Raw genomic sequence first — 21,373 nt, 5'->3', positions numbered from 1 at the left:
GAGTAGGACCATCTTGGATCCAGTGCAAATTTAACGTTCCTTTTCTTCAATTTTCTTGATGAAAGTAATTAACGAAGACGTGCTTTAACTGATTTGATGGTTGTTGGTTGGTACTTTTCTTAATATCGGGATCTGATCTTGCCAACAAATATCCCAACCAACACTTTTCATCATGATCTTTGTCCGCACACATCATGCATGGTGGGTTTCAGAGGGATTTTTGTTAGTTATTCTACTGTTTCCATTACAAAGAAGTCATGGTTCATGGATATAGAATGTATAATTTTCTCCTCCTCTTCAGACTTTTTCTGACAAACCAAATACATTCTTGGTATTTGTATAATTTCCTTTAAATTCTCAGAATAGTCAAGAAGAAATTAAGCGTGATGACACCTGTGAAAGATCTTAGGTTGAGTCCCTAAGCACACGTGATCTCTCTCTCTCTCTCTCTCTCTCTTGTATTGATCAGTTAAATAGATCGAATAAATCTATAGCAGATAACAGCGGTCACTTTGGAGCAATACTCATGAGCTAGCTGACGAAAAGATTAACAGCACTACTCCAGTAGTAGTAGAAAGAATAAGTTTTCATTTCATTTCTGGCGATGAAGTATCTGATTCTCTAAAATCACTGGGTTCTGGATCTCCTCCTCATCTTCATCTTCATCCTGCATTGGTTGGAACAGCTGAAGAGGCTCAAAGCTGCGAGGCGACGGACCCATTTCAATTGCGAGGTCGAAACTAGAAGGGAGGCCGCTCATGGTGACCAGATTGTTCGAAGCCGTGGAATTGTTCGAGAATGCTGGCTGCAGCACTGATAAGTGCTGCTGCGTGCTCATCTGCAGCTGCAGGGCGTTTGCTACGGCCAACCTGTTGTTAATCAGCTGCTCCTGCACCACCGAAAGCTCCGCTTGCAACGCGGCCACCTGAAACAATCGATTTTTGTGTGATTATTAATTTATACAAATTAAGGCTAGAAATAGTAAAGTGCAGGAAAGAAATTAAAGTTGGGCATGGCCAATGAATTGAACCTGCTGCTGTAAGGCGAGAATGGTGGAGACGCAGCCATAAACAGGATCAGACAGCCGAGCCTGGGCCTCGTAAGATATAGTGACGACGGTGTCGTGCCGTCGGTTTGTCGGAACATGCAGGAGAAGCTTTGACACATTACTCGCGCCGAACACCTTGTGCACAGCTGCAAAGCGAGCAGCCCCTTGGTCTGTCCCGAAGTATGGTGCGAAGATGCATCCGCTTATGCATTTCCGCCTCAAGAACTTGCATGCTCCGCATGGAGCCGCTGCGGATGGCACCGCCGCTGCCGACGGAGCGGCCGGGCGTTTCCCGGCGCCACCGCGGCGACTGTTGCACGAGGCCTTCTCGGACGTGTCGCCACCTTGTCGCATGTCCATGTCGACGTACGTGCTACCTGCTGATGCCGGAATGTGGTGATGAGTAGGGGAGAAGAGGGGAAATGTTAATATGTAGGAGGGAGGGGAACACGCTAGTCTCGTGAAGGGTTGGCGAGGTGAATGAGGTGAGCCTTTGGGAGACGTTATAGTTGGCGAGACTTGAGAGAGAGAGAGAGAGAGAGAATTTTCAGAGAGACTGTAAACGAGTCGAGTCGGATTCGGATCCGATTAATCTAACTCCGCTCTATTCTTATTAAATAAAGAAAATTAAAAATATTTCCTTTTAACTTGTGCTGTTGTACTATAGGAAGCGGGAAATTACATATAAAAGGAGAAATTTTCCCACCTTACAAATTTTTATATATTTGTACAGTTAAAAATAGTAGCAAGTGAAGGGATAAGACATAATATAAGGGGATATATACTCTATTATAGGTGGGATTTTGGAAAATAAATAAAAATGTATGAAATAGGGTAAAGTTGAAGTGAAAATTTCTCTCTCTTTAAATCAAGGTTTTTAAAATTAAATTGGACAACGAACCGGCCAGGGGTTCAATTCCTAGGTTGAACGGTCTGATCGTTTGAACTGAATGAATGACTCATTCTAACAAAAAAATAAAAAACGGCTAAAACAGTCGGATGGTTTGAACGACTTGATCGCACAAATCGATGATTTTTAGCAAAATAATGATTTTGAGGTAAAACAGAATCGATCACTTAATCAGTGTTATATTACATATGTGGGCTCAAATTTTTACCACACTGCATTTAATCTCATTTATTAAACGGATGCAGGTTTTAGCATTCAAACCCGAATAGTTGGATCGGATGTGGGATGAGTATCGGATTTTTGGAGTTCGTTGACGGCCCCAAGAGAGAGGCTGGAATGTTTTTGTAATTAAAGAAAGATCTGAATGGAATCCACACGTGGAAGTATTTTACACGTGCAAGGGGTTTTTGTATGGAGATTGGTTGGTCGATTGGGGAGCAGAAGGACACAAGATTTGTGCTGCCCGTGGCGTGTGGGATGGTGAGCACCGAGAAAAGAAGAGGGCCAGCATCACACCATAAGAGACTGGTGTCAGGTGGAGGTGGGCCCCAGAAAGGGTAGTTTCTTTGACAAATCCTTGTATTTTTTTATGCCAGACGAAACTTCCATGTTCTCCCAACACATGAATTATCACCTATTTGCATTAATTCCATGATTTGGAGTTTAGACTGAAAGTCTGAAACTGGTTGATCAGATCTAGTTGTCTTATTTGGGCTTTCGAGGTGGAGGACATAGCTTATAAATGTAGACATGTTTAGAGTGTGGATGCACAGTTTCACACTTCACCTAATAAACAGAATACAGAGTTTAAAGCACTAGTTTCTCTTGTTTCTGTTGTTGGATCCATGAGGAAGAGAATCTGGTTTCAACAAAAAAAGGGTTTGTCCAATTCTAGTTTCAATGTAATAAGCCAATTCAGTTAGAACACAGGTTTAATTTCAATATGAGAGCGGCCATTGGTAACCGATTCGGTTAAGAAATTGAATGTAACATGGGCATCTTTTAAACACCAGTGCCATTGCGTGATCCCTTCTAACATATATATATAAAACCTAAATCCTAAATCTTAAAATTAAGGTGATATTTGATAAATCTAAAATCTGAAAAGAAAAAGATATTAAGTGTCTAAAATCTAAAAAGTGACAGTTATTTTTTTGACTTTTTAGAAGTTCTTAATAAAGAAGGTTTGTGTTGGATCAAACCTCCAGTATATGAAATTCACTAATTTTACTATTTTACCCTTAAATTAGACTATTTGGTAATTTTGAGTTCAACTTGTATTATTTCATAACAATAATTTATTAAATTCAAAATAATATTAAAAAATATGAATAAATTATAAAAATAAAAAAAATAATTTATTAAAATAAGAAAAAACGATGGACGATGAGAGTTGCAGTGGCGTCCGTGGATGGTGGAGGAGTTGCAACGGATGAGTCACTTGCCACTAATGGTTTGTCGGAGTCACTTGCGGCAGTGGAGTCGCCACCGCTAGTTTGTCGAAGTCACTTGCGGTGGAGGAGTTGTCGCCATTGGTTCACTGAAGGAGTCACTTGCCACCATTGTCGAGAGTTGCAGCGGCGATCAAAAATGAAAAATAGTGGACGGAAGCCATGAGACCATAAAGAAGAAGAAGAAGAAGAAGAAAGAAGGGAGAGAGAGAGAAGGCCGGAACTCGCCGCCGTTAATTCGCCGGAGGAGCCACTTGCTGCCCCTACATCAAGTGGAGAAGATAAACAGTGAGAGGGAGAAACGCAAGCATGTTTTTAAAGATATTTTGGACTTTCGGCCAAGTCTGAAATGCATCTGAACACGTTCAACGCCTAACCCAAGTCTTATTATTTTAGATCTGAAAATAATTTTCAGATACACTTCCAAACACCTTTGACATCTGAAAAGCGACATTTTCAAACTTCAAAGGTCTAAAAAGTGTTATCAAATGCCACCTAAGTATTTGGTCAGATGCATTCTACGAACCGACCAGGTAGGAGCCAAAGTTTTTCCCCTTCCTTCACTACTCGTCCTTTAGTACTTATCCTTCCCCTTTGAGATCTGCTCCACTTCCATCCACTAGTTGTGGAGCTTCCTCTCTTTAATGTGTTTCTACTAGCCTTTAGCTGGTTATTTTTTCTAATACTTAAAGCTCTAATCCATGGTCCAAAAAATTCTAGGACCCTCTTAGATTGAAACAGATTAACAGAACATCTCCTTCCAATCTTTCCACCTTATATAACCTCTAGTGGTCCTACCATACCATGAATTAATATTGCTCATATCTTTATTTAGCATCACCCTTCAGCACAAAACATAAGTTACATTAGAAATGGTCTTCATTCTTAGTTGTGGGGATTGTGATTTGTAGTGTTTTCAACCCTTCATTGATTCGGCTAGTTGAACCACTCGAACCGTCACCAGGTCAAGATTTTAGATTCAGTTTTAGTAAAACCTGGAGAAGGGTTAAAAACTGTTGATTAGGTAAAAACCAATTAACCTAGATGGTTAGACCATTGACCCCTTCAACCTGGTGGTCGGGTCACAAGTTACACACTAAATGTGTATGCAAACTTTGGGAGGGCATAACTTTACACTTTGATGTCCGATTAAAGTGATTTTTTTTTTTTATTTTGGTAACTTTTCAAGAGGCATCTTGCCCGGCCTCAGATTTCAATTTTTAATATTTTTGTAAATAAAAAATTAAAATACTAAATTAAATAAAAAATAATGCATATATTGCATTTAAAACATATTATGTATGTATGTACATATAGTTGACGTGGTATGGCCTGACCTATCTGACCCGGAAAATCAAACCAATGACCCGCGATGCAAAGGACAAAATGAACAAAGAAATACTAGCTAGCAAAACGAGCTCCTTGTTTGAAAAGTTCTTATGAATCATAAAGATCTTCCTCTTTATGATACTCTTTATTTGTTATTTCTTAGAGAATTTTTTGTGGTGTATAATTGGCTAATTAAGCAATTGTTAGTGTCTCCCTTGAACTTTGCCCATAATTACAAATTATTTCATTTTACTTTGGCTAATTTAGTTTATTACCCAATAATTTAAAGTCTATTTTCAAAACATCCCGTAATTTATACCACTTCTAAGTTCTAATTAACTTTCAGACTGAGGACCTTGGGAAGCCCTATTGAGCCCCTTTCGTGAATCCACTAAAAGAAGCTTCAACTGGTTGAAGACAGCAATTTTGTGATTAAACATCAGATTTTTTACTAAAAGTTGCTTATACGTTATCTATATGGGGTCCACCCAAGCTCAAATATTATAAAAAATATAAGGAGTATTAAATGCAATTTTAAGAGACATTGCCAGGATATGCTTTGAATATGCGCGGATCAATACAGTGGAAAAATTAGGGTTTACATGGAGATGTGTTAGAAAACTCAAATAAGTTCCAAAAGATATATCAATGATGCAAAAAGATGCATACTCTAATATCTTTCCCAAGTATGGATTACTATGAAGTGATGGATATTTTGGACTGAAATTTGGTGGGTTGGCACTTTGGAGCATCCTGAATCTGATGGAAGTGATGGATATTTTATTAAAGGTGTGGATTGATAGATTTGGTTCTGATCAGGTCCTTGCTTATGGCTTATCAATTAATGAGAAGACCTGAATGGAATCTTGCTTGTTTAATGGCTAAACGAAAGAGTTAACTCACGAAATTTGACATGCAAGGGCTCTTTGGGTCTTTGAATAGGATGGTGTGGTCTGAGTAGTCAAATGGATCTTGGGTGATGGAGATCTATGGCTGGTATGCTTTAATTAATAAGTTTTGCCAAAATAGAATCTTGGTCTGATGGCAGGTTGAATAGAGAGATTTTGAGTTGAAATTTGGTAAAGTGTCATGGATTTGAATTATGAGATTTTTGGAAGTGTTTGATTGTGTCATGGAGGTGTAGATCATGGGTTTTAGGCTTGAGAAGTGTCATAGTGTCAAATGCGTTGAAACGGAACCTTTAATGGATAAGTAGCAAAATCAAGGAGTTTAGGGCTGAACTTTGGTGTGATTAGATGTTCAAATGTCTTCTTTCACATGATGGAATCTGATCTGAGAACAAGTATGGTGGTGTGGCACAATCATGATCGTTGAAAGAGAATCTTGTAGATCTAATAGTGGATTTAAGGGTATTTGAATTGAGATCTTGTTTCCTAGAGTTTTGGCACATCCTAAAGAGAATGGTAAGGTTTGATTGGGCATCCAAAGTGCGAGAATTGGGTTAGAGAATGGACTGAGCAAAAATCGGGTGTTGATAACTACCCCTCTTTGTTGAAAGTAGCAAGCTACCAAACAACAAAGAAAAAGAAGCATGCAGGGATTTTTGTGAGGGATAAGAAGAAGAAAGGTGAATTCCGCCACTAGAATTTTTAGTCATGGTCAAAGTTGATATAGTGCAATGCCTTTTCTTGGAGGAAGTGTGGTATAATCCCAAGCCTTATGAGGCAAATGAAGTTATCATGTAAACGGCAAAGTGGTGCCATCCCAGAAGAGGTCATGATAATGTTTTGGCCTTTGATATTTTGGTTATGCTATTTTTTTCTTGTAATTTGTGACTTGTAACATTCAGTTTTTGATGACTCTGATCACTTGATTTGATGCCTTCGATAGTGTTGACAATCCATGATTTTGATTATAATTTGGTAAACTTTATTTCGGTATCAGTTTTTATTTTGAGCTTGTTAATGATAGTTTGAATTTTCGATACCTAATGCATTGATTTGATGCTTAGTGAATTCACTTTTTGATATTTGATGAGATGATTTTAAGAAGCCAACCCCAATTTGGTTTTGACAATCTTGATTTTTAATATTTGATGGGTTATACTGATTTTGATTTGATTTGATTTCAAAATGGATTTGATAAGCTTGGCATCTGGATTTTCTAATTTTTGATGAATTGAATTTGAATGGTTGATTATTTGACTTGATTGTATGATTTTGATTTGATCAATTTGATATTTGATTATTTGATTTGGCTTGATAATCTTAATTCTGATTCATGAAACCTAAATTTGATTATTTGACTTAATTTGATTTTGATGCATTTGAAAATTTTGATGGTTTGATTTTATACACTTAATTTGATGAGTTGACTTAATTTTAATTTTTGATATTCGGTGAGTTAACTTGTTTTATTTGATTTAATTCAATAAACTTAACTCTAATTTTTTATATTTGATGAGTTTATGAATTTGACAATTTTGATATTTTCTGATTGGATTTGATGATTCAATTTAATTAGATAATCACAATTTTCATTTTTGATGAATTTGAAAATTTTGATATTTGATGATTTGATTTAATTTCGATTTTTGATGTTTGATGAATGAATTGGATAATTTTGATATTTGATGGTTCATTTTAATTTGATCAGCTTAATTTTAATTTTTGATATTTGATTAGTTGAATTTGATAATTTTGATATTTGATGATTTAATTTCAATTTTTGATATTTGATGATTTGATTTAATTTCAACTTTTGATATTTGATGAATGAATTGGATAATTTTGATATTTGATGATCTAATTCAATTTAATAAACTTAATTTTGGTATTTGATGAATTTGATAATTTTGATATTTATTGATTTGATTTTGATATTTGATGAATGAATTGGATAATTTTGATATTTGATGATTCGATTCAATTTGTTAAACTTAATTTCGATCTTTGATATTTGATGAATTGGCTCGATTTTATTTGATGAGTTTGATAACTTTGACATTTGATGATTTTATTTGATTTTTTAAGGAAGAATAATGCAGGTGCATAACCCTAAAAGAGGGACATGGGGGAAATAAAGAAATTGAGGTTAACTATGCCCAATCGTGAGCCCTTAGATAACGTTTGTTTAATTTTTGTTCGGCTATAATTCTCAAAATTAGGAGGTGCATCATATAGTGAAGGAATGTCTCTCATTAAATTAAAGAAAGAGAAGACTTTGCTCTCACACAAATAAAGAAGAGAACTTGCTAAGGATAGGATCCCCTATGGTACCTTGGTGAGGGCCTCTTGATAAGGTAGACTCTCTTCTCTTTTTCCTTTTTCCCCTTTTCGCCCTTGGTGCCTCGATCAGGGTTTTCACCAAGTCCACGTATTACCTAATTGTTGCGCATAGAGCCATTATTGGTTTTCATCTGGGTTGCCAAAATTTGATCTTGCCATGATCTAACATTTTTACTCGAAGTGCCCTTTTGGGATTTCACTCTGCCCTTTTAAGGCACACGATTATTTGTGTTATTTCTCTCTAGTTGTTCTTTCTTCCGTCATTGCCACGAGGGGATGGGGAAGGCTTTCCTTGTCATCTGATTCCATATTCCTACTTTTGTCTTTTATCAGGGAGGTCTTAGTGTTAGAATGAAACATGTCTAAGGTTCAATGGTAGGATTTTCTTGTTGATATAGCTTGGCTAAGTTGTTATGGGTTATTAGGATACTAGAATCCTTCTCTCCATTTTTTTCTTTTTCCTCTATTTTTTATCTTTTTCTTATTTTTTTGTCCTCTTTATTTCTTATTCTTTTATTTTTTTCGCTATCTTGCTCTTTCCTTTTATTATTCTTTCTCCTTTTTCCTTTTCTTTTGGTCCTTATTTTTCTCTATCTTTAAAGATTGCCAAATGGTCACAAAAGCTCAACTATCTTACTATGACTTATTATTATAACATAGGACAAAAGGAATAGTAACAAAAAAAGATGGCAAAAGAATTTCACTGATAGCAATTGGTACATGGAATAGATTACAATTTAAACATAGTTCTTTTTTCACTTGATCTAGGTTGACTGGCTCTAGTAGGTCTTTGTCATCCATCTTGATGAGTATCAATTTTCCTCCAGCACTAGTTCTCCTAGTTGTACATCTTGGGGACGTACCCTTTTTTTGAATGCACACCATTTTCCTCTTATAGGCTTGAGTATGGGCCAATTTCTCTAAGAATGCCAACTGCTCATAATGTGCTTGGGCTCATTCTATCTTTGGGATTTCTAATTCCAATATCACACACAAAGGTGACACTTTGACTTTTACTGCTAAGACTGACTTCATGCCATACATGAAAGAATATGGCATTCCCCCAATTGATGTTCTGACTAATGTGTGGTAAGCTAAAAGGGCATACATTATAGGAAAAACTTACCGGCAGTTTTTGAACCGGCAATAGGGTGACTACCGCTGGAAATGTTAACCTTTAGTAACAGCCACGTCTTTTCTTCTTCTTCTTCTTCTTCTTCTTTTCTCATTTCTTCCTATTCCCATACTCTCTGTATCTCTCTGTCATCTCTTTATCTCTATCATTTGAGCTTCGCACCCCTGACCTCTCCTCCTCAATCGAGCTTCACACAATAATCCACTACTACAATTTAGGACTTTTAGTTTGGACACTTAATGACAGGAAGCTTTTGCTTCTCCTCAATCTCCATTTATGGCACAGAACCAGAGAACACGATTTGGGATTTTGAAATTTTGGTGGATATAAAGAACAGTAGCAGCTGTAATGGCTAAGAAAAATGACTAGAACTCCATTGCAATAAGTTAGGGCTCCTTGATTTCAAACATTTCTTTCTAATCTAATTCGTTGAGTTTTGACATTTTAGATTTTTTTTTTCTTTTTGTTTCTGATCAAATTCGTTTTTGGTATTTTTTCTATTAAATGGTTCTAATATCTTCTTTTCCTCAAGAACAACAATAGCTCTCTTCGATTAGAAGAATGGACGGTGCTGCTGGTTTAGGATTTCAGGTCTCCTGGATTAGAAGAACGAATGAACGACAAATTCTGTTTGCTGAAAAGGTATTGCACATGTTTCTGGCTCTTTACCTTAAATGTTGATTGTTTGAGTTTAACTTTACTACAGGCAATTGGACTAGATGTGTTTTATAACCTCATTGCTCGTATGATGCATTTGCAAAGTAACAGAACACATCTCATGGCCAAAGATGTTGGTCACCTCTGCGTTCAAGCTCCAGCTTTGCAATTGGAGGTGTCAACACCACCAGGCCTGAGGTAGATTTGGTAAATGCAAAATCCTGATCTTGATTAAACTTAGAATATGAAATCCTGAATTAGACTGTCATTTATTAGAAAAGGAAAAAGAAAAAAGAAAAAGAAAAAATGGAGTGTCATGCAGAAGTCTAAGTAGATATCTAATTTTATTCTTCACCAAACCAGTGCATTGTTTATCTATACTAATAATTATTATTTTAACTATATTTCTTCCGTATAGATAATTATAACTATAAGTATTTGTCATTTTCACATATCTTTAAAAATCCTTTGAAATACCAACGAATTGCCGCCACAATCCTATCTAAAATTTCACTAATATCCATTTTTTCTTGGTAACAAAGAAAAAATAAATGTTAAGGCATCTGGAATCTTGCCTATCCAAGTATAAAAGTTATTGGTTGTATTGAAACATAAAATCACTATCCATCATGTTAATATCTTTTGCCTATTAATGCTAAGGCTATAAGAAATCCTTTTAGGGAGACGCATTGGGTAAACAATGAAATAATCTTATTTAGAATCCCTAGTTAAATCCACAATAGAAGGTATTTGAAGAATTACCTCTCAATCACTTTCTTCATCAGAACCACTGAATGAGTAAACAAAAGTTAGAGTATGAAGACTCCTCTAGCATACCCTGAAGGCATTTGACACCTAAGCTCCTTTTGATTTCCCTATCACTGATTTCTTTTAATTTTTAAGAAGATTTCTGTAATTATCTTGGAGTTGGGTATTCCTTTTCTTTGAATTGAATGTAGATGCCATGGCTCTGTCTACCATTTCATCAATTTTATGTTCTTGAAAATTTAGTGGATAGACCTTTCCAAGTTGCACTAATTAGCAATACGCCATTCAAACTGATAAAGATTAATCATTATATTAAATATTGTTTTGGAGTCAACTATATTCATGATTATGATAAACTCTAGAAATGAATTTCCAAAATCCAAGCACATTATGAATAATAAATGCACAAGTACATATCTATGCATGCCCTGTTTTATGTATATACATAATAGAAATCTATTTCTAGCTTGGGCATGGTATGAAGGATCTTTGATTCTTGTTCCTTATCCCCTAAATATATGGTCACATCAATGATGACCCTGAAACCTTACAACAACTAATCTACACAATTTATAAATGGATATTCACTGTCAATTAACACTGTATTCAGATTAGAATGTTATTTAGCAATGCAGAAGAAAAGAAAATCTAAGGCTTACATTTTGCATAAGACTCAAACTAAATAAAAATCATCCCAAGGAATGACACCATAATCCAAAATGTCAAATGAACCAAAGATCATTATTTATTTTTATTATGTTCAATTGGAGAATGCATATCTTGTTCTATATGCTTTTTTTTTTCTTTTTGAAATAGTAATGTAATTGTATTGTAGTTAAAAAGAAACTAAAGTAATGTATTCTCTTGTTTAACTAGGTTCAATACATTTGGAGCTAGGCTGTATAATAATAAGCACAACCCTGACAAGGTATAAAGCTATTCAAGAGTAATTCCATGAAATCCTTTTTTAGAGATCCATGAGTTTAATATGCCTACTAGCCTTCTCAGAACAATTTCAACTATGATGGACCAATTCTAAAAATTCCCTCAACTCAATTACCTCCATATAAGTCAAATGATGACTATGGATGATCAGGTACCGATCTAAGAGTGGCCTGAGGTGCCATTGCTTGGTGTAAAGGTAAAATTTCAGGCTGACAAGTGTGAAGATCCGGGTTCAAGTCTGAGAGTGACCACTTTATGCAAAAGAATGCCAAAGGTTAGGTCAGTATCCAGTCAACTCCTCTCAAGACCCCAAAGCTGGGGGTGAGATTGTTACGGATGCGTTCATAGGGAGGACGTACAGCCGCCGACAGCAGCAGTGAGGAGGGGCCCACAAGGGGCCCACAAAGGCGGCAGCTTATCTTGGCTCATCTTATCTTATTCTTAGTAGTTTTCCTTATCTTCTAGAGTTTGATTTACCTATTAGAAGTAGGAGTCTGTTGATCCTAAAAGTGTGAATTATCCTTATCTGTGAGTATTCGAATTCTACTGGGAGTCTTCCCACACCTCTTGTAATCTCCTATTTAAGGAGCTGCAAATTGAGAATAAAGCATTCAGTTTTCAGTCAAGAAAGAGTAGGAGAGTTAGGGTGAACTCTTGAACAAATCACCCTCAGTTCACCACCATAGGGTCTGTGTGCAAAGGGAGGGGCAAGGGGAAGCTAGGAGTTCTCCCCGTGGACCGACCCATGACAAGATCCTACGCTAGGGCCCATAACATTTTGGTATCAGAGCCAAACGTCATGGGCGACATGGAGCAGCTGTCCTTCAGGGTCCACGATTTGGAACACCGACTCGTGGAGAACCACGCAGAAGTAAGAGAAGTCAAGGAAGATGTCAGGGAGCTTCGTCGCCTACTCGAGTTATACTTCTCCACCAGGGAGAGGAGCCCTGAAGGGGCGACCACCAGCAACAGCCGCCGCCCAGAATTGGCGGAGGAATCCGGTGAACGATCGATCGCCACCCCAACAGCACCGGTCATACCCAAGTACAGTCGACTGGAGTTTCCCTCATATAGCAGCAGCAGCAGCGGCGACCCACTGGGATGGTTGTACCGCTGCGAGCAATTTTTCCGGAATCAGTGCACGGAGGAGAAAGATAAAGTCAGCCTGGCCGCATTCCATATGACAGACGAAGCACAACTCTGGTTCTACCGAGTAGAGCAGGAGGAACCAGGTCTCAGTTGGGATCAGTTCAAGTCCTACTGCCTCCTACGGTTCGGACCTCCATTAACAAGCTATCCATTGGGAGAGTTGATTAACCTCAAACAGACCGGGACTGTAGTCGAGTACCAGCGACAATTTCAGACTCTTCTCGCTAGAGCCTCTTCGGTGCGCCCAGACCAGCAGGTGGATATGTTCACCGCTGGGTTAGCCGAACCTCTGAGAGTCGATGTAGAGATGCAGAGCCCTCCCAACCTGGTCACTGCGATGAACTTAGCCCGCGCCTTCGAGCGCAAGCTACAGATCAGCCGAGGGTCCTTCAGCATGGGGTGTCCAACGACTTCTTGGGCAAATCCGAAATCAACTGGAGGAGGGTCTTCGTTGACAGCTAGCAGGGAACAACGACTCCACCCAGGCAACACTTCCAGACCGGCGCCCAGCATAGGAAGCAACATGGCAGCACTCCCCGTCAAACGCTTATCGAGAGCTGAGATGGCGGAGCGACGGGCAAGATGTCAATGCATCAATTGCGACGAGCTGTACTCAGCCGGGCATCGATGTAAGCGGCTGTTCTGCCTCCTGGTTGACGAACTGGAGGAAGACGAGGAGGAGCAGACAGCACTAGAACCAGAAATCTCCCTCCACGCCATCACCGGAATACAGAACTCCCAAACCATGCAGCTACGGGCACAAGTGGCAGGGAAACCAGTTTGCATTGTGGTGGACTCGGGAAGCACCCACAATTTTATCAGCAAGGAAGCGGCACTTCAACTAAAACTGCCGGTGGAAGGCAGACCGCGACTTCAAGTAGCCGTCGCAAATGGGGAGAGGGTTCACAGTCCGGTAATCTGCCGGAACATCCAAATTTAGGTTGAATCAGAACCCTTTTTCGCTGATTTATTTGTACTGCCCCTGGACGAGTTCGATATAGTGCTTGGAGTCAAGTGGCTCATCACTCTAAGTTCTATCCTATGGGACTTCAGTGCCCTAACCATGACTTTCAACCTGAATGGGAGGCACGTCACCTGGCAAGGAACCAAGGTAAGGGCGAAGAGACCGCAGGTACATACTCTCCATGGCGACACCATGCACATCGCAGAGATAGAGAGACTTCTCACCGACTTTCCAGACGTGTTTTCCGAACCCAAGGGACTCCCACCCGTCCGGTCGTGTGACCACCGGATTCCTTTAATCCCAGGTTCCGAACCCGTCGTCGTCCGGCCATACCGCTACCCGCACCTGTAAAAAGATGAGATAGAAAGACAATGTGCAGAGATGTTGAAACAAGGAACCATCCGCCCCAGCCACTCACCCTTTTCTTCGCCGGTCTTATTGGTACCGAAATAGGACAACACCTGGAGGTTTTGTGTGGATTACAGGGAACTTAACAACAGAACCGTCAAGGACAAGTTTCCGATTCCCGTGGTAGATGAACTACTAGATGAACTCCACGGATCTCAATACTTCTCAAAACTGGATCTCATATCAGGGTACTTTCAGGTCCGGATGGGCCCTGAGGATGTGGAAAAAACAGCCTTCCGGACGCATCATGGCCACTTTGAATTTCTGGTCATGCCATTTGGCCTCACCAATGCTCCCTCCACATTTTAGTCTTTGATGAACGAGGTATTTCAGCCCCACCTCCGCAAATTCGTCCTAGTATTTTTCGACGACATCCCGGTTTATAGTACATCATGGGTGGAGCACGTTCGTCACCTACGAACTATTCTGGAACTACTGCGCCAACACAAACTCTTTCTAAAGCGCGCCAAGTGTTCCTTTGGGGAACGGTAGGTACTTTATCTGGGACATGTGATCAGCAGAGAAGGTGTTTTGATAGATGGCTCCAAAATCCAAGCAATTCAAGAGTGGCCCAAACCTCAGTTCACCAGGGCCCTCCGCGGGTTCTTGGGACTCACAGGATATTACCGCAAGTTCGTTAAGGATTACGGACTCTTGGCTGCCCCATTGACCAGGATGCTGAAGAAGAACGCATTCCAGTGGGATGAAGCAGCAGACGCCGCCTTCACAACCCTAAGGGATGCACTCTCCTCCACCCTAGTGCTGCGGTTACCAAACTTTGACCTAGAATTTATAGTTGAATGTGATGCTTCCGGTATGGGCATTGGAGCGGTACTACAACAGCAAGGGCACCCCGTAGCCTTCTTTAGCCGCAAATTGGCTGACCGGCACCTAAAGCTACCGGCCTACGAGCGCGATTTGATTGGACTAGCCAAGGCCGTACAACACTGGAGGCCATACTTGTGGGGTAGACCCTTCGTCGTCAAGACAGACCACTACAGTCTCAAGTACCTACTAGAGTAGCGGCTTACCACTCCACCCCAACAGCATTGGGCAAGTAAACTGCTCGGGTTTGACTTCCGGGTAGAACACAAGGCAAGGACCTTAAATCGGGCCGCAGATGCACTGTCCAGGCGTGACGAAGATTCTATACACCTTTGTGCGATCTCCCGGCCTCGCATCACCCTATTGGAATGCATTAGGAGCGTGTTGCCCCAATCACCGGAATGGGGGGACCTGGTTCAAGAGATACAGTCCGGAGCAACCAACCCGAACTGGTCCCTCCATGACGGACTAGTACTATACAAGGGGCGGGTATACCTCCCGACAGATTGTCCATTAATCCCCGCCATCATTTCCAGCATTCATAACGCCACACATGAAGGGGTTCAGAAGACGTTGCACCGCGTCCGCACCGATTTCCATTGGCATGGTATGCGGGCTTCGGTTAGGGATTTCATCCAGAATTGCTCCATGTGTCAACAACAAAAATGGGAGAATTTACACCCAGCAGGCCTCCTCCCACCACTTGCACTCCCAACACAGATCTGGGCTGATATCTCCATGGACTTCATTGAGGGTCTGCCGAAGGTCGGGGGGAAATCAGTTCTATTCGTGGTGGTGGATCGTTTCTCCAAGTATGCTCATTTCATTCCCTTATCCCACCCATACAGCGCAGTTTCGGTTACCCACGTCTTCTTCACACATATTTTCCGCTTACATGGGCTACCCGAATCCATCATCAGTGACAGGGACCCGGTCTTTACCAGCACCTTCTGGAAGGAGCTATTTCGATTACAGGGCACGACACTAGCTTTTTCACCCGCCTACCATCCTCAGATGGACGGACAAACAGAGGTCATAAACCGGACCATAGAGATGTACCTCCGTTGTTTTGTGGGCGACCAGCCACGACGATGGGTGGATTGTCTTCCATGGGCCAAATACTGCTACAACACAGCCTATCACTCCTCCCTTGGCATGACTCCGTTTCGGGTTGTCTATGGTCGGGATCCCCCCCGCCTACTGTTCCTACGAACCCGGTTCGACACGGTTGGAAGAAGTCGACCGTAGTCTACAGGATCGTGATGCCCTCCTGGCTGAAGTCACTCTCCGCTTACAGCAGGCTCAGACACGCATGAAGAATATCTACGACCAGCGCCACAGGGACCTAACCTTCGAGCCGGGACAATTCGTGTGGTTGAAGCTCCAACCCTATCGGCAGCATTCTCTCAAAGGCAAATCTCCCCCTAAATTGGCCCCCAAGTTTTACGGACCCTTCAAGGTGGTACGGCGAATCGGAAAGGTTGCATATCAGCTTGAGCTACCAGAGCACAGCAAACTTCATGATACCTTCCACGTGTCCTTGCTCAAGCCATTTACAGGAACCCCTCCTGATGAGGTACCTCCCCTGCCACCCGTACGAGACGGCAGACCCATTCTACAACCTCGGGCTCTAGTTCGATCCCGCGTCAATCGGGGCACCCTCGAAGCCCTAGTGGAGTGGGACGATCTACCACCAGCTGAGGCCACCTGGATTCCCTGGACTGTTTTGCAAGACGCCCACCCCAATCTCGAGCTTGGGGACAAGCTCGTCGTCCAGGAGGGGTGTAATGTTACGGATGCGTTCATAGGGAGGACGTACAGCCGCCGATAGCAGCAGTGAGGAGGGGCCCACAAAGGCGGCAGCTTATCTTGTCTCATCTTATCTTATTCTTAGTAGTTTTCCTTATCTTCTAGAGTTTGATTTACCTATTAGAAGTAGGAGTCTGTTGATCCTAAAAGTGTGAATTAAAGCATTCAGTTTTCAGTCAAGAAAGAGTAGGAGAGTTAGGGTGATCTCTTGAACAAATCACCCTCAGTTCACCACCATAGGGTCTGCGCGCAAAGGGAGGGGCAAGGGGAAGCTAGGAGTTCTCCCCGTGGACCGACCCGTGACAAGATCCTATGCTAGGGCCCATAACAGAGATTGGGTAATAGCCTTTTTATTTCTAAATTGTAACTGGTTGATTGAAATATGTACCTTTGGGACTAGAAAGGCTCAATCATCCTTTAAAAGAGGCCATATCTTTGACATCCAAACTGAATGTTGATTTTGAGGTCCACTAACTCAATGGCAAATAAGCTTGTTGGAGTGGACATGGGTAGGAATAATTTGTACTCAGATATACCTTTCCAACAGAAAGTAGTTTTGTATTTTCATATAATTGACACCCTTATAAATAGGGTACCTTGAGGCTCTATGATTGACATTTTTCTCTTTGTTTTCTTCTTTTTGTTGGTAGAGCATATAGACTTGGTGTCCCATTTTCACCCTTTTATGCATTTCACTTAGCTAACGATAAAAGAACAGTTGATTAGATTTTAAAAAATAATCTTGGGACAGATTTTAAAAGAATTGGGGAATTTTTGTATTGGCATGTGCACGAGCTAGGAAAACCCCAGGTTATGAATTGGTAGGACTAATTACCGGTTATCAAAGTTTATATCAAGGCCCTCCAAGATGAAAAATAGACAATAATAGGCCTAATTTTGTAATGTTGTGATGATGTTAAGACTAAATTAAAGCTTCAAAACAGGATTGATGGGGTGAAGCTAAATCGCATGAGCCAATCAACTAATGCCTTTCATTTACTTATTCAGTTATTCCTATACAAGTAGTTTGGGTATTTATTTATCTACCTTTCACTTATGTCACTTGTATTTATGTAGTTGGGGAATATTTTCTGGATTTTAGTTTAAGCTAAGTTATAGGGCTACCCCATATATAATTGCTTTATATTCCAAAAAGCATAGCAGATTTAGAGAAACCAAGAGCAAGTTGAGGTTTCACTTGAAGGAATGGAGAATTTCTTTATCCAGGAGTGAATCGTAGAACTCTACCAAAAGGACAGGTTACTACTCCTTTGTCACACATGGCATTCACAATTGGTTGAATCAATATGGTATAAACTGAAGGACATATAATTGCCTCATAAAAGTTTGGCATACAGGCATTGAACTTATGTTGTCCTATACATACCTACAAATGAATCATCTTTCTTTCCATATTGGCTAGATTTCTAGAGCTTGGATAACTAGTGGTGGAACTGATTCTCATAGTAGTGTGGGTTGGTTAAAAAAGAATAGTAGCATGGAATCTTAGAAAGAATTATAGACACATAATGACAGAGATTGAACAGCTGGCTATAGGTTAGAGAACAACTTATAGTTGGGTTCCAAGACCTGCTAATAATGACAAGGAGTCAATAGGGGGACCAATTGTATCAGGGACTTGTAAATAGTATTTGTGAGTTGAGCAAGCAAGGGCAAAGCCTTATGTTGGGACACTTGGGATAACACTGTTGTATACATCAACCTTTTATATATAATTAATAAAACATTCCCCATTGCAGATACATGCAAATTGAGTGTAAAATTCCCCATCTATTTAAAGATGGCATGCTATTATGACATTGATGTCATTATTATGGAGGATGAGGTTGATGCTTGTATCTTCTCATCCTGATATTATTGCAAAAATGCCAAATTCTCATTTCTAACATCCACTTGTTCTTTGCATATGGTATTAGCTCATTTCAATTTCTTTTCAAGTAATGGCTAATGGAGTTGGATTCAACTCTAGCTCAGAAACAAATTGTGTAAGTTCTAAGTCATTAACTAGTGAGAAAGGGAATACTATTGATTTATTCTAATTTCTTATGTTTTTTGTATGATTCAAGTTGAACAAGGATCAAATGTAGAATTGCCTTTTTGGCTAGCCTATTAGTTGCACCAGAGACAAGCAGTATCAATTAATGTGCCCGCCTGTTTTAATCAAAAGTAAAGGTCATGGTACCTCATGTTGAAGGCTTTGCATAAGATATAAAAGTTTACTTATATCAAGGCCAGATGGTGGGATGCCTACGGCCTACCATGCTTACATTCAGCTAGGCACATGGCACATTTCTAACAATGATTGGAGCACACTTTTGGGTGCATCCAACTTAAAAATCTCCTAAGCTGAATCTTCACCCATGTGCTATAGCCTCCTGACTTTTAGACTTGCCTTTAGGCTACTATTCACCATGGTTTCTGATCATTCAAAAGAAGGAAAGATTACTTGAAGTTACAATCCTGATTAAATGAATTTGTTCAATATAGGTAATCTTCTTGGTTGAAACTCTCAATTGGTTGGGTCATAAAACCCCTTATAGTTATGACCTGCATGTATCTTATAAGATATTGACATTTTTCTTCCCAATGCTGATGCCTGTTTCCAGGACACTAACCTTAGTTTGGCAGTCGATGTTAGTTCAGTCTCTTAATTAAGCATTTTTTTCTCCTTAGAAATGTTTTGCTCTTAACATGGCTGGAGAAATTTTAGTTGGTTTCTCTTATTCTTTAATTGGGTTTCATTAATGTTGGTTTTTTACAAATCTGTTTTGCAGGCATCTTCACATTTGCAAGGATGGTTTTATTTTTGGTAACAGTAGAGGCAACCTAGGTGCTGCTAGTGATATTAATAACATTTGTTTGTTTTTTTAATTGAATGTGCCTATTGTTTTGATTTCCAAGCAATGGCTTTGGGATTGCAGTTAACAAGCACTTTCTGGTTCTACAAGATTCTGGGCTGGCGAAACACAGACTGATTAAAGGAGTTTATGTTTCTACTAAGCAACCTATTGAAATCAGAAGTGTAACATCCATAATACAACACTTGCTTGTACAAAAATGATTCTATTAGCCATAACTATTATTTAATTCTAAATAGAAATCAAACTTATTATCCTTGATATTTTTGTCTTGGAGTCCATCTTTGATACATGTAATACAAGTAGGGAGAAATGATCAGCAAGATTCAATGTGAAATGTCAAGTGTTTGTTGGAGTGCATCTTGCCTACTATGGAATAAATGTCAATTGCATCTATAAAGAAAAACCAAATTGATTCATGTTTCATAAGTTAAAATGCAAGAAGGATACCCCTTCATTCTTTAGAACCCCAATGGTACAGTTCCATGCATTCCTTTACTTCGTGTATTTCAGTATTGTGCTTATGAAGCTTCACTTGGCATATATGTATGTAATTCATGAGACACACAAGGTACCAGAATAAATAATAAAAAAATTATCCACCAAAAAAGCGGCACGAAAAATTCAAAAAACTACCGCCAGAGACTGTCACTAAAGATTGGTTTCAAAGTGATAGTTTTCTTTAGCGGCAGTCAGGACATCTCTTTAGTGGCAGTCGCGACTGCTGCTAAAAGTTTTGTTTCTAGCAGTAGTTTTTGAGTTTTACCGGCAGTCGTTAAAACTACCAGTAGAACTTTTTTGCGACAATCATTTTAGTGGAAGTTTGCCAACTGCCAGTAAAAGCTTTACCGACAGTTTTGAGTACTTTTAGCAACAGTTTTTGACTGCTGCTAAAAGTCATTTTTCTTGTAGTGATACGGTAGCATGTCCTACCAAGACTTGTAGGTAAGAGACATTTCCTTCAAAATTTTTTCAATGTTCTTATTTGCAGCCTCTACTACTCCATTCATCTTTGATCGATAAGGGAATGAATGCAATTACTTAATCTTGAATTGATTGCAAATAATTGTAACTTCCGTTCTAGTGAAAAATTTTCCATTATTTGAGATTATCTCACAATTATGTTGTTCTTGATGAATTGGACTATTTTGGCCATTGTTAAGTGTGTTATGGACATTGCTTTTACCCACTTAATGAAATAATCAATGGCAACCAAGATGAACTTGTGCCCATTTGTCGTAGGTTGCAATGGACCGACCATGTCAATTCCCTATATTCAAAAAGGCCAAAGGTGTAATGAAACAATATAACTCTAAGGGAAGTGCATTTATCCTTCGATCAAATACTTGACAAGGATGTCACTTCTGAATATGTCAACAACACTCCTCATCCATCATCATCCAAAATAATCCCATTCAAAGCAACTTTTTAGGCAACATAGGCCCACTAATGTGGGAACCACATATGACGGCGTGTACTTCCTTCATCTTCCTTTGCACTTTTTCTTCATCTAAATATCTCAACCAGGGTAGTCCTAAGAATATGGTAAACTTCCCTACTAACGTTGTTATAGCTCTTCTTACCTTAAGGTTCACTCCCTAAGGGAACGTTTGATGTTACAAGAAAATTTTGATGTCATACAACCACAGTTTACCATTCAACTCTCCATCTTATGTAGTGATTTCAAGTATGCTATTCACGTAGGTAAGTTCACTATCCCGACTTAGATTGATTGGTTCTACTGCCAGATTAGGAGGTAAATGCGTTGCTAACCCATTGGTGGTTAAAGCATATGAAAATTGATTACCTTCTCTAGGCAGGTAATTAAAGGATATGTAATTGAACTTC

At 39.6% G+C, this 21,373-nt stretch overlaps 2 protein-coding genes across 21 annotated transcripts; one reads left to right on the top strand and one right to left on the bottom strand.

Annotated features, from left to right (window-relative positions):
• Positions 1 to 286: 286 nt before the first annotated feature.
• On the bottom strand, positions 287 to 1,553 carry LBD20 (LOB domain-containing protein 20). Its single transcript, XM_010268463.2, has 2 exons — positions 1,031 to 1,553; positions 287 to 925 (listed from the first exon to the last, which is right to left on the bottom strand). The coding sequence occupies exons 1-2, from the start codon at positions 1,406 to 1,408 to the stop codon at positions 593 to 595; spliced, it is 711 nt and encodes a 236-aa protein (XP_010266765.1). The 5' UTR covers positions 1,409 to 1,553; the 3' UTR covers positions 287 to 592.
• A 7,181-nt stretch (positions 1,554 to 8,734) lies between these two features.
• LOC104604145 (uncharacterized) lies at positions 8,735 to 19,862 on the top strand. Of its 20 annotated transcripts, none has more exons than XM_088897039.1 (5): positions 8,735 to 9,075; positions 9,654 to 9,763; positions 9,884 to 9,976; positions 19,442 to 19,497; positions 19,589 to 19,862. In XM_088897039.1, the coding sequence occupies exons 2-5, from the start codon at positions 9,735 to 9,737 to the stop codon at positions 19,726 to 19,728; spliced, it is 318 nt and encodes a 105-aa protein (XP_088753165.1). In that variant the 5' UTR covers positions 8,735 to 9,075; positions 9,654 to 9,734; the 3' UTR covers positions 19,729 to 19,862. The 20 variants fall into 20 exon arrangements, 8 of the variants coding, with proteins under 8 accessions (XP_088753165.1, XP_088753169.1, XP_088753168.1 ...); XM_088897043.1 differs by having other exon boundaries at positions 8,748 to 9,075; positions 9,890 to 9,976; XR_016081998.1 differs by lacking the exons at positions 8,735 to 9,075; positions 9,884 to 9,976 and adding exons at positions 9,082 to 9,506; positions 11,423 to 11,474.
• The last annotated feature ends 1,511 nt before the right edge of the window (positions 19,863 to 21,373 follow it).

Source organism: Nelumbo nucifera, chromosome 2 (genome assembly GCF_055504915.1).
Source record: "Nelumbo nucifera cultivar China Antique chromosome 2, China Antique-T2T, whole genome shotgun sequence".
NCBI lineage: Eukaryota > Viridiplantae > Streptophyta > Magnoliopsida > Proteales > Nelumbonaceae > Nelumbo > Nelumbo nucifera.
This window is presented reverse-complemented; position numbering and strand designations above follow the sequence as displayed.